At 47.1% G+C, this 12,510-nt stretch overlaps 1 protein-coding gene across 1 annotated transcript in view; it reads left to right on the plus strand.

Moving 5' to 3' along the window:
* Positions 1–237: 237 nt before the first annotated feature.
* CLIC6 (chloride intracellular channel 6) overlaps positions 238–12,510 on the plus strand; it is a 29,422-nt gene continuing 17,149 nt past the window's right edge. The window contains exon 1 of the mRNA XM_425551.8: positions 238–1,663. Within this exon, the coding sequence (XP_425551.5) occupies positions 311–1,663 (1,353 nt within the window). The 5' untranslated portion in view covers positions 238–310. The remainder of the gene's footprint in view (positions 1,664–12,510) is intronic.

Below are 12,510 nucleotides of genomic sequence, written 5' to 3' on the forward strand. Positions count from 1 at the left end.
GGGCTCCGTGCCGGTACCATGGAACGGAAGCCCGGGGGGTAGAAATGGGGTCGGGGGAGGGAGAGCTCGGGCTTTCCGGCCACGGGACGAACGATTTACTGAGGCACGGTGGCTGCAGAGGGATAGGACCCGTCGGGGCAGCGGGGAGGAGGAGGAGCACCGCACCTGCCGCCCCCTCGCCGCCCTCCCTTCCTCCGCCCGCAGCGCAGCGCAGGCGCGGCCGTCCCCCCGCTGTCCGTAGGTGTCCGGCGCTGATCCCGGTGCGGTGGCTGTGGTTGCGCTCGTCCCGGCGGCGCCCCGGGGAGGCGGCATGGCGGAGAGCCCGGGGCAGCCGGTAGGGAGCGACGAGCCGCGGGGAGCGGGCGAAGAAGAAGGCGCGGAGGCGGTGGGGAAGCCGCAGACCGCGCTGTGCCCCAACGGGGCGGCGGAGCCCACCGATGAGTCCTCCGACGGCGGAGGGGGTGCCGGCGGGCAAGAGGCGGCCGCTGTGGCCAGCGAGGTGCCCAGCGAGGGGGGCTCTGGAGAGCCCGGAGGGGCAACGGAAAGCCCAGGAACGGGGCAACAGGAGGAGGGAGAGCTGCCGGCACCCGACAGGGACGGCGCGGCTCTGCAGGGAGGGGAACCGGCGGCGGCCGCGGGAGTGGACTCCGCGCCGGCGGAGGTAGAGCCCGAGCAAGCGGCCGGGAAAGTGGTCCCGGTGGGAACAGAGCCCGAAGAGGCGGCGGTGGCCCCGGCGGTGGCAGGGCCCGAAGAGGTGACAGTGACAGCCCCGTCGGGGTCGGACCCCGAGGATGTGGTGCAGGAGGTGAACGCGGTGGGAGCAGAACCCGAAGAGGCGGTGCGGAACGAAGGCCCCTCCGGGACGGTCCCCGAGGAGGCAGTGAGAGAAGAAGGCCCGTTGAGATCAAGCCCCGAGGAGGTAGTGAGAGATGAAACCGCATCCGAGACGGACCCCGAGGAGGCTATGAGAGAGGCAGCCCCGTCGGGCCCTGAGCCCGAGGAGGCTATGAGAGAGGAAGCCCCGCTGGGGACGGAACCCGAGGAGGCTGTGAGAGAGGAAGCCCCGTCGGGGCTGAGGCCCGAGGAAGGAGTGAGAGAGGACTCACCGTCGGGGATGGAACCCGAAGAGGAGATGCGGGAAGAAGCCCGGGTAGGGACAGACCCCGAGGACGCGGTGCAGGAAGAAGCCTCGTCGGCACCAAGCCCCGAGGACGAAGGAGTGACAGAGGAAGCCCCGTCGGGGGCAGAACTTGAGAAGGAGGAGGAAGAAGCCCCAGTCGGAGACGAAGAGGCTCCCCAGCGCCCCGGGGTTGCAGAGGACGCGCTGCCGGCTGAAGGGGAGACCGATGGCGGCCGGCGGTCGCCGGCAGGTCCCGAAGGGGAGGACGGAGCCGAGGTTCTGCCGGGGGCTGAGCGAGGAGCCGGCACCGGGGAGGCGGCGGGGACCGGAGAGGAGAGCGCGGCCTCGGGGGGAGGAGGCGCGGCGGCGGCGGGGCGGCCCGGAGGGTGGCCGGACCCCGAGGGCAGCGAGTGGGAGTCGGCTGGCCTGAGCCTGAACGGGGTGCGGGGCCGGGCGGAGGACGAGGAGGACGAGACGGGCTCGCCGACCGCGTTGAAGGATGAGGAGGAGAAGCAGGAGTACGACATCTCTCTCTTCGTCAAGGTAGGGTGTGGGGAAAGCCGGGTTCGGGAGCCCCCGGGCAGCCTTTGAGATGGGTGGCATTTAAATCTGTCAATCAAAGCCCTGACTTGGCTAAAGGGATTCGGTTATTAGCATCCCAAATAAACCTGCCTCACTTGGAGTTTCCCTGGCTTTAAATGGAATGCGTACGCAAGGCGCTCGTTTCTGGTGGACTCAGAAACACTGTGGGGCTGGGACCCAGGGCATGGGTGGGAATGCATTGTGCGGCCTCTGATTCGGATTGCTGGCTCTGACTCGTGATTACGTGGTTTTTAAAGGATTTTGAGATCATTCGAATGCAGTAAGAAGAGCATTCAGGACGCTGCACTGGGAGGGCTGAGGTGGAGGAAACTGGAAAATGCGTATTGAAATGGGATATTGGGATTGTTTAACATACTGCAGTCAGCGTTAAGATAAATACCTTCAGATTCGACAGCTCTATAATCAGAAAGTCAGTGAGCTGCCCGCAAGCATCACATCTCTTACAGTTGCCCAGCTTGCCAATGTTTGGACAGGGAAAAATCAAGTTATGATATAAACTGGTACAATTTTTCCCTTTTCATAGCGTAGAAAGCTTCTCATGCTTGCTTCTGTCCCTTGTCTGGGATTCCAGAGATGGAATATCAGATGTGTAATTTCTATAGGTAATAACCACCTTAAGCTGCTTATATTCCCTCCTCTGGGACCCCTCTGAGCAAAGTGTGGAGCAGAATGGTTTTTATCAGTAGACTGAAACTACTCGTCAGTGAATGCTGAGTGTGATGGAGGGACAAAGTCATGAAGGCTGTGTGTGCACTGTTGGACCTGAGCATATTTGTAGAAGAAAGTGGCCAAAATTAGAGGGACTGCAGTAAGAATAAGAGCATCTGTTGTGACTGCAGTACTCCAAATAGGATTAATGATGTTTTCTGAAGATATCTGTGAATTGCTGAAAACAGAAGAAATTCTTTAACGATTTAACTTAGCATTAGTAACTTAAGGATGCCTTGATAACACTACAGCTACTTTTCTAATTATTTCAGTGGAAGAATATTACAAAGCTCCTCACCTGGAAGCTAGGCTTTTTGGGTTTGATATCTGCACAAGTTTCTCTCGTTACAAGCAAGGGGGGAAAAGAAAAAGCCTACTGGAGAGCTCAGCATCTCTTTGCCTACCAAATGTGCAGCGCGGGCAGTGCTGGGAAATGGGAAGCACTCTTCTTTCCTGCTGTTGGGGGAGTTCCTGCTGCTCTTGCTGTCACCTGGAGATGCTGTCAGTATCTTTTGGCAAAGGAAAGGGGGCATAAAAGGAACAAAGTTCTCTACAACCACCTGAAAGGAGGTTGTAGTGAGGTAGGGGTCAGCCTCTTCTCCCAGGTAGTAGTAAATAGGATGAGGAGGAATGGCCTTAACTTGCACCAGAAGTAGTTCAGTTTGGATATTAGGAAGAATATGTTCTCAGAAAGAGTGGTGAGGCAGTGGCACAGGCTGCCCAGGGAGGTGGTGGAGTCACCGTCCCCGGAGGTATTCAGGAACTGTATGAATACAGCACTGAGGGATGTGGTCAGTGGGCATGGTGGGTGTGGGCTGATGGTTGGACTGGCTGATTGCAGAGGTCTTTTCCAATTTTAATGGTTCTCTGATTCTCTGTAGCAGCTTAAAGTAGGTTTTAAGAGCACATGGATAATACTGTGCTTCAATAGCTGCTGTGTATTTGTGATAGGGGAAAAAGGGGAAAGTGGATTCCAAAGTGAAACAGCATGGACTCTTATGTGTGGAGGTTCCTGAGTGCTTCTGGATCACCACAGAATTTGGTCCACAGGGTTTATGCTTCATCCTGAGCAATTGCTAACACCGTGGGTTAAGGAAGTAAAGTGACGATCCAAACCGAATGTAAACGTTCGCTTGCAGCCTCAAACACTTCTGTTTGTGTGCATGTTTCTAATAAACGTGTTACCATCCCACTTGTGCTCTATTGTATCCGAATTACATGCCTATTAACTCTGAAATGCTTTTGAGGTATTGACAGCAGTCTCTGCTTTGCAAGTGCTGCTGACCTCTTTCACCCTTCTGTTGCATTTCTCAGCACTTTCTTCTGTGCAGCTGGGGGCTTTGTAAATACTCATTGGCTCACTGACCTGCTTCTATCCTCTGTTTGAAACTCTGTCCTTCTTGGATACTACTGGGAATCTGGCAGGGGTTAGGCTGTTTAAAATAGTGAAATTGTCGTCTTTCCTGTTAAGCGTGACCCCACTTTCTTTGTTGTCCCTATTTCTGTTCATCCTCCCGTTGATTTTTGGCTAATTTGTAAGTGGTCATGATACTGTCTGCCTGTTGTCTATGCATGTGCAGGGCTTGGGAAAGGATGTCCATGCCAGGGTTTATCAAACTATACAAATAGAGACCAATGTTACAGGTTCCATTAGGTGAAAACTCAAAAGAAAATAATATACTGACAGTGTCTGAGTGATCCACAGTTTCCCTGCTAGGGAACGTTATACTAGATTTGGCTGACACTAAAGTACTTCTGTTACTCTCAAGTTTTGAGAGTAACAAACAGAGCCATCACTATCAGAAAGCAAGCATGCCATTTTCAGATGTGGCTGTATGATGACTGGTAACAGCACCTCTACACTACTGTTTCCTGTTCTTGCTGTTGTTGATCATGAGCTTATTCTTTGCGCTTGAAGATATTTTTTTCCCTCTTCTGCTTCCTGCTTCTTTGTGTTGCTCTATTTCCATTTTGAATGCATATATTTGAATACTGTGTCTATTTGTGTTGTCTTGTGCCTCTCCATTTGAGGTAGCTGGCAAAGCTCCTGCTAGCTCTACAAGGATAGGTGTCAGGAATTGTACACTTAGGCTGATTTATGTTGCTAGGTGGTGATGTTTAGTTTGTACTTGGACATACAGGGTTAAGTTGGAGACCTTGCACTACCTGGGATGCTCTGGCACTCAGTGAGGGTAGCAGCAGCTATGGGAGATGATGTCATAGAGGTCTTTTCCAGCCTTAACGATTTTATGATTATATGATCACCCAGTCCAGCCATCAGCCCACCCCCACCATGCCTGCTGCCCACGTCTCTCAGTGCCACATCTACACGGTTCCTGAACACCTCCAGGGATGGTGACTCCACCACCTCCCTGGGCAGCCTGTGCCGCTGCCTCATTACTCTTTCTGAAAACACATTCTTGCTAACATCCAAGCTGAATTTCTCCCGGTGCAACTTGAGGCCATTCCCTCTCTTTCTATCACTGTAGCGTGGGAGAAGAGGCCAACCCCCACCTCACCATGACCTCCTCTCGGGTGGCTGTGGAGAGCAATGAGGTCTCCCCTGAGCCTTCTCTTCTCCAAACTGAACAACTGCAGTTCCCTCAGCTGCTCCCAATAAGTCTTGTGCTCCAGACTTTCTGGACCAGCAGCTATATGCCAGGTGGACCAGTCTAAGGCATCCCCTGAGATAACAGACATCTGTCTCTAGGCATCTGGACTGTGCCCTTAACAAAGCTGAACGGTGTAAGACTCTGGGTTTGAGGGCAAGACCATATCAAAAGTGCTGTAAGTATTTAACCAGGTACTTATTTGATTTCCACTTCACTGTAAAACAGCACTACCCTGTATTTCCATTAGATAGCAATGTTTGAGGGTTTTGGTGTTTCAAAGTCAAGTGTTTGTAAAAGGGCATCCAGATATACCTTCTGATTGACCATTCAGCTAAGCACATTGGGTAGGACGCTTTGTGGATGTTGGTTCTGGCTGTTTGGTCCGCTAATATTAAGCGTGTGTATGCTCTTTTCCTCTCCAGTGCTGTGACAAGAGCTTTTATTTGACAGAAAATGTCACGTATGTATCCTGCCACTTGAATTTAGCAGAATTGTTGTCAAAATTCTTACACAGAGACAACTTAAACACCAGAATCACAACTACAGATTTCATCATTCTAAAGATTTCTGAGGATGGTAATTCAACTGTAAGTGCTGAGCACAGGCAGCCAATGACGCAGCTTGAGCACAAGGTCTTATCTGAGATGATTCCTCTTCCAAAACAGTTCTCATTTAGTTTCAGGATTGGATGTTTTATTGTAAAAGCTGCCCAGGAGCCTAAGGGAAATAAATAGATTTTATTCAACCAAAAGTAATAGGCTTCATTTGGTTTTTGTGGCATTCTTGATCTTTAAATCAAAGTCACTTATTTTCATTCAGGGAGTCATTTCATCCCCAGCAGGGAACCACACTGCTTCACTGACACCAAATTTCCCCACACCATTCCTGAGATACATCATGTCAGTCAAGCACACTTAGGGCGGTGCTGAATTATCAGAAGTGCTGATAAATCAGAAGGTAAAAACTTCAGAAACTTTGCTGTGACTGGAGACAGAGGAAAGAGCAAGTGCCTCCATCTGTGCCTCCAAACACCACAGTTTACCCATCTGACTTAAATGGCAGGGTGTGCTATGTGCGGGAGACAAACTCACTTCATTTTCTGTATTCTGTTGGAGTTTGTATATAACTAAGACGCAAGGCACATATAGGCTGTTCTAAAATTGAATTACTGGGCTTTGAGTGCAGGAGCCAAGAAGTTCATGGACAGGTATCTGAAAAAGCCCTCGTGATCTGTATGCCTATTCACTGAGCTCTGTTTAGTACCTGATGCTTGATATCTAAGCATTTACAGCATAACCACAGTATAGCAAAGGTATTTATTAGCACTAGGTGAAAATTAGGTGCTCTATCCAAGAGAAGTGTCCAAAGCTTGCATTGATGAGTGTGTTGGATTGCTGGAAGGCTATACTAAAGACAGATTGCTGGGGAATGAGGATTTAATGAGGTTTGGTCAATGGTAGAATGGCTCAGGATGAAGCCAGCGTGGTGGAGCGGAGTGGGAGTACTGCTGAGAGCAGCACCTGGCTGAAGCTGGATTAGGCTGACTCTTGGGGCTGCCCCAGCAAACCAGCCCAGCCCTGATTTCCTGGATGGTGTGTTGTTTGTATGGTGATTTTGGTGCTTTGAGTGTATACAGCTGTACACCAAGAACCAAAGCAGGGGTCAGGAGGTGTGCTTGTTAAAACACACGAGGCAGTTCTTTTCCCAGGACTAGCTCACAAGGCAGGAAACTGGCTGCCTTCCCCAGGGCTATTTGCCTTTTCTCAGCTACCTTATTATTATTATTTTTTCCCAGCTGGACTGTGTCAAGTTAGGGTTTCCTAATGCAGCTTAAGAGGACCTGGCATTATGAATTCCTTTCATACCTCCCCAAGCTATTTACTGCATCTGACCTGTGCACCTGCGGCAGGATTTCTGAGACCTGAGTGTTCCTCCAGCAGTCTTTCTTTCAGCAAAGTAGTGCCTGGGAGACTTTTGTTTGAAAGGCAATGATATCAATCTTTTTATCTTGGAAAGAGCTATGCAGATTTTCTGAATGCAGTCTTTCTTGCTTTAACTTCTGCTTTGGTTTTTGGCAGTTTGGGTCATCACCTTCTTACAGCTGCAAAGAAAAAAGTTTCTTCAGAACCACTGGTTGAAGAATGGCTTTGAAAGAACACCAGAATTGTTGTGGTGCTGCTCCTGGAGGTGTTCCTGTAGGAACAGTCAGGCCTTAGAGCTTGCAGTTCAAATCCTGTTCCCCAAAAACCCACAGTCCGATATACACGTAGCAGGTCACAAATACAAAGGCGCTTACTTTTTTGTTATTTATTTATGTGGTATGATCTGGTAATACTTCTTGGAGTCCTCCTTTTGTTTAACTGAGTTGAAAGGCTCAAACACCTTCAAAGCTGCATTCCTAGACCTTTTTGTATTAGTATTTACTCTCAGCACACTGATTCAGTAAAGCATGTCTGCGTGTGTTTTATTTAAGCGTAGGCTTAAAATCATGTGATGTTTAAGCCCTTGGCTAACTAAGGGTCACTTTTTCCTGATTCAGTCTCAGGGCCTGTCCTCTTACTCCTTTCTTCTTGAAATAAGAAACTAGTGATGAGGCCAGCTAGCTGCCCCAAATTCAGTCACCTGCCTCTGTTTCCTGAGCTTTATCATCACAGAGGGGGTAGATCTTAACAACCTCATGGAGCAGAAGCAGAGCTGGCAGCCCTCTTTGTTCCTTCGGTTCATAAATTCTGCTAGATGGCTGCAGCCTTCCTTGGAAGTGCTGGGGATTGCTGCCTGAGGAGGATGTCGTGTAGCTGTGCTCAGGGCTTCTCCCACTGTGTTTCGTTTGAGGCTTCTTTGTGTAAGAAGCAGAATTATTTGAGTTGGAAGGGACTCTTAAAAGATATCTGATCCAACTCCCCTGTAATGAACAGGGACACCTGCAGCTCCATTAGATTGACCAGAGTCCAATCCAGCTGGATCTTGGAGTTCTCCAGGGGCCAAGCATCTACAACCTCACCTATGCCAGTGCTGTAGGCAGAGCTACGGAACTGATCCTGATACCTCTTTGGTGCCATCAGCATTTATTTAAAATACTTGGAAAGTGAAACAGCATCAGAAAGATGGAGTTTGAGGAGCCAGGAGTATCTTCTGGTTCTGTGATGTATTTGCCATTATTTCCTACCATAGAAAGATGTAGAGTTTAAATGGTCTCTGGCTTGGGAGTTCCTTGTGAAGTCTGTCCTTGTACTTGATGTAGCAGTTGGCACCTCTCCCTGTGGCAAGGGGTTGGAACCTGATGATCCTTGAGGTCCTTTCCAACCCAAGTAATTCTATGATTCTAAGATTCTGTGTTTCTATGAATAAGAGATACATTACCCACATTTTTTGAGAAAGCAGAACATGGAAGGCGTTAGAAAGATAAAAAGATATCAGGTTCCCTTCCTGGCAAAGGTGTTAAACCAATGCCTTGTCCACATGAGAACCTGGGGTTTGGTTTTATTAAAATTCCTAACAGAAAAAGTAAACAATTTATTGTCAATAGCAGGAGAGAGGTGAAATCTAGTTCTGTTTATTAGATATCCTTAATTATAAAACAACTGTTTCTTGCATGTCTTCATCCCCCTGAAATCAGTTCCTTCCAGAACTTTGATGCCATAGAAAAAGGATTCAGCAATCCTGTGGGTCACCTCATTTCTACAAACAGTTCTACCTTCACCTTACACCAACACAGTTAACTATCACAGAGATTCCAGTTTCGGCCATTCTTACACTTTTGTACTATTTATTGTATTGATCCTTGCAAGAGTAAATTTATGGCTATTTAAAGCAACAGCAAGGTTACCATGAAGGAGAAATGATAATGGAAATTATTAATGTGACTTCATTTTTTCAGGATCTGAGGTGAAGTCACTTCGAATTGGTTGCTGTGTACTTCTCTGCAGAAGAAAGACCCTCCTCATCAGACCTACTGAGGCAGTAAAAGCACGGATACGTACTCACTGTCCATCGCTGAGTGCATTCTGTGCCTTGATTTCTGGGTCAAAAGAGATCCTACTGCTTCTTTTAAAGAGTAAGAAATGGCTCTCCTTGAGTTCCAACCAAGGAGTGTAAGTCAATGCCACGTGAAGGTTACATGATTATTTCCTTGCTCAGATAGTGAAATGTCATGCTGTGATAAGGAGTTGTGTGCTTTTCCATTTGCAGTGTCTGATTATTTACTGATAAAAGAGGAATGATTCCATTCCAGTTGCTTTCAATAATATGAGCACTAAGGGAAATTGTTCTAATTCCTTAATAAAAATCTTCAGCTTCCCAAACCCTGGAGCAGCTCTATGCAGGAGATGTGTGAGCTGGTGTTTGCCCTGGGGAGTGCTGTGGCTTCTTTCTTGTCTTCTGCAGAAACATCACTGTATGTGGCAAGCGTAGTACGGGGAGTTATACATATATATATTTTCCCCTTAGAAAGATGGTCATTATGAAGCCTCAGGGGCGGAAGTGCAAAGGTAGTATTTCCCTCTTTATTTTTCTTCTCCATATGCTAAGATTTCAGAATATATTTGAACACTCAGATTAGAAATATAACTGTGGCAGAACAAAGTGAGTGACAGCGGGACTGGAGTCACAAGTGCATGTTCTTTTCCAAGTTACTAAAGTGAGACAGTTAACCATTTACTCAGATTTCAGAAAAACTCTCCTGTGTGCCGTGGGGAATCACTGACATTTACGTGTTAGTTCCGTTTTGAAATTATTTTAAAAGCTATTATAGAACCTGAGCTAAAGAGATAAATAAATCGTGGCAGATGAAACTTGAAACAGGATCCACGTGTACCCTAAAGGCTTAAAAACATAGGGGCATATGTGGATGTTCCTCAGAACGAGGACCTGTGGATACTGGGGCTGGTTGTTGTGCAGTACAGCACACACATTGTGTATTTAACATCTTCTAGCACTGCTGTGTTTCTTGTAGTTTCCAGGGGCTGTGAATGGAAACAAGGTGGTGGCTCGAGCAGGATGGTGATGGTTGGCTGTCCTCTCCAAAGAAGAAGGGAACAGAGTCTGGCCTCTACTCAGTTGAGCTCGTGGGTTTGTGCTGCTGACCAGTACTTCACTGCTCTTTCAAGAGTGGCTTTGCCAGTTCCCACTGGAGCTGGCAGGTTTTTCATTTAATATTTTACCTAGTCATTGGAAGTATTTTCTGCTTGGAACATAATATCACATACTGTTGGAAGGGGGTGGGAGAACAGCACAAAACCAGATCCCTTACTTTATATTTCACCCTTCAACTGCCTTAATGAAGAGTACCGGTCAAAAATTATTTTCTCAAGCCTTCATCCACCTCCTCCCTGGAGCTGCATAAAGTAGCTTACTTACTTGGCTTTTTCTTATTCACTTCTTTGCTTACAGCACAAATTACAAATGCTTTATGGGTATGTATGGTTTTTTGCATTTAGATGGAAGCAGTGGGGCTGCATGCTGTTAAGCATCACACAGTGGAGTGTAAAACAGGATGTGTCACTGAAATACCAGTTAATCTGTTTTTCCCAGACCTATAATGTGTTCTAGAGTATAATGCTCTTTTGTTGCAGTAATTCCCTGTAAGAATCTAAAAAGGATATAAGATTTTTGTCTCTCTGTAGAATGTTCGGCTGGCATCTTGCCTTGTTATTAAATACGGATTAGAAATAGCATTGAGGTATTTAAACATAATTCTTGTAACAGGATAAATAGCTTAGAGCATTTGATTTGTTGCTTGTGTGCTTGTGACCTGGTAGCATTCCCATTAACACACACATGGGCAGAGCTGACTCTGTGGGCAGAACTCGGACCAAAAGGAAATTCGGGCCTGTGTGGCCTGGTATGAAATGGAGCCTGCCAGCTCTGTCTGCGGCCTGGCAGCCTCAGCCGCTCACCTGCCTTCAGTTAAAGGCTGTTAGGCTGCTGGTGTTTGTTGAAATTAAGGGTAAGAAACTCAAAGAGTGAATGTCACATCTGTCATTAAAAAAAAAACAGCTTCCATTTAAGTGGAGCGGCAATGATTGCTCACGAAGTTTTGAAGGATCTCAGACTCTCTGCATGTGTAATACCCACATAATTCGTTGTCGCCACTATTAGTTGGCTTCTTTAAGTACACAACTAAAAGTAATGCCATCCTGAATGAGACCTAATTAAAGAATAACTAATGAAGTATGATAATTACTTTGTGTAGGATAATGATATTCCTAAATTGGGTAAGATTCATTTAAACTCTACTAACTTGTAGGTGAAGCTTTTCATTCTTTGCTAGTCACATATTCATACTCCAATTTATTTTCACCTTGTTGAGTGAGCAAAGCAGAGGACTTCTGGTTGCTGGTTACTTTTGTGCTATTACCACACACTTGTGCTGTGGATGCCAGGTAGCTAGGTGTGGGTGTCCTGTACGTTTGATTAGTTTCCTTCCTGTCACAAGAGGCGTATCAAAGAACGGGAGAATGGTCTGGGTTGGAAAGGACCTCAAAGATCATCTTAGTTCCAAGATGTACCTGTGGTTTCACCCTGGAAGCAGGCACAGCACTCTCTCAGGTTATGCCATGTGTCACAGCTACCACAGTGGCTTTATTTGCAGATCTGGTACAAGTAGCTGTAAGATATCTGAGTGTTCTATAATTTGTGTTTTTCCTGTGTAATTTCATTCAGTTTTAGAAATTTTTTAAGAGTACCTGTTGCCTGCCTTTCTCTGCCCACAGTTGAAGTTGAAAATGCTTTTGGCAACATCATGGGTCTGGCTAAGGCTAGCTGCTGCAGCACTGTGTGTAAAATGGCAGGATTGTTGTACTTTTCTCTTTTGTAAGATGGCATACATACATGAGTTTAATCTTTAATCCCTTTAATTTGAATAGGAGTGAATATCAGTGAAACCACAGCCTCTATAAATGTATCACAGAATACTGCATATTCAAATACTCATGCAAAACTCATAGCTGCCTGTGTTGTGTTTGTTTTACAGCGTTATCACTTAATGGTTCATTTATCTATGATCTCAGTCAGAACCGGAAGGCCTGACTGCTGGCAGACCTGCTGCTCAGGGGGAATGCTGGGCGAATTGCAAACAGCCAAATAAAAAAAAATGTGTGTTTTGTCTAAATAATACCCATTCTAAACTCATAGAATCATAGAATGGCTTGGGTTGGAAGGGACCTCAAGGACCATCAAGTTCCAACCCCCTCTGCCACAGGCAGGGTTGCCAGCCTCTAGATCAAGTACTAGGTCAGATTGCCCAGGGCCCCATCCAGCCTGGCCTCAAACACCTCCAGGGTCGGAGCGTCCACAACCTCTCTGGGCAGCCTGTGCCATCACCTCACCACTCTCTCAGTAGAAAAGTTCTCCCTGACATCTAATCTAAATCTTCCCTCCTTTAGTTTAAAACCACACCCCTTGTCCTATCACTATTTACCCTTGTAAAGATTATTTCCCTCATGTTTATAAACTCCCTTTAAATATTGG

This window comes from Gallus gallus, chromosome 1 (assembly GCF_016699485.2).
Source record: "Gallus gallus isolate bGalGal1 chromosome 1, bGalGal1.mat.broiler.GRCg7b, whole genome shotgun sequence".
Taxonomy (NCBI): Eukaryota; Metazoa; Chordata; class Aves; order Galliformes; family Phasianidae; genus Gallus; species Gallus gallus.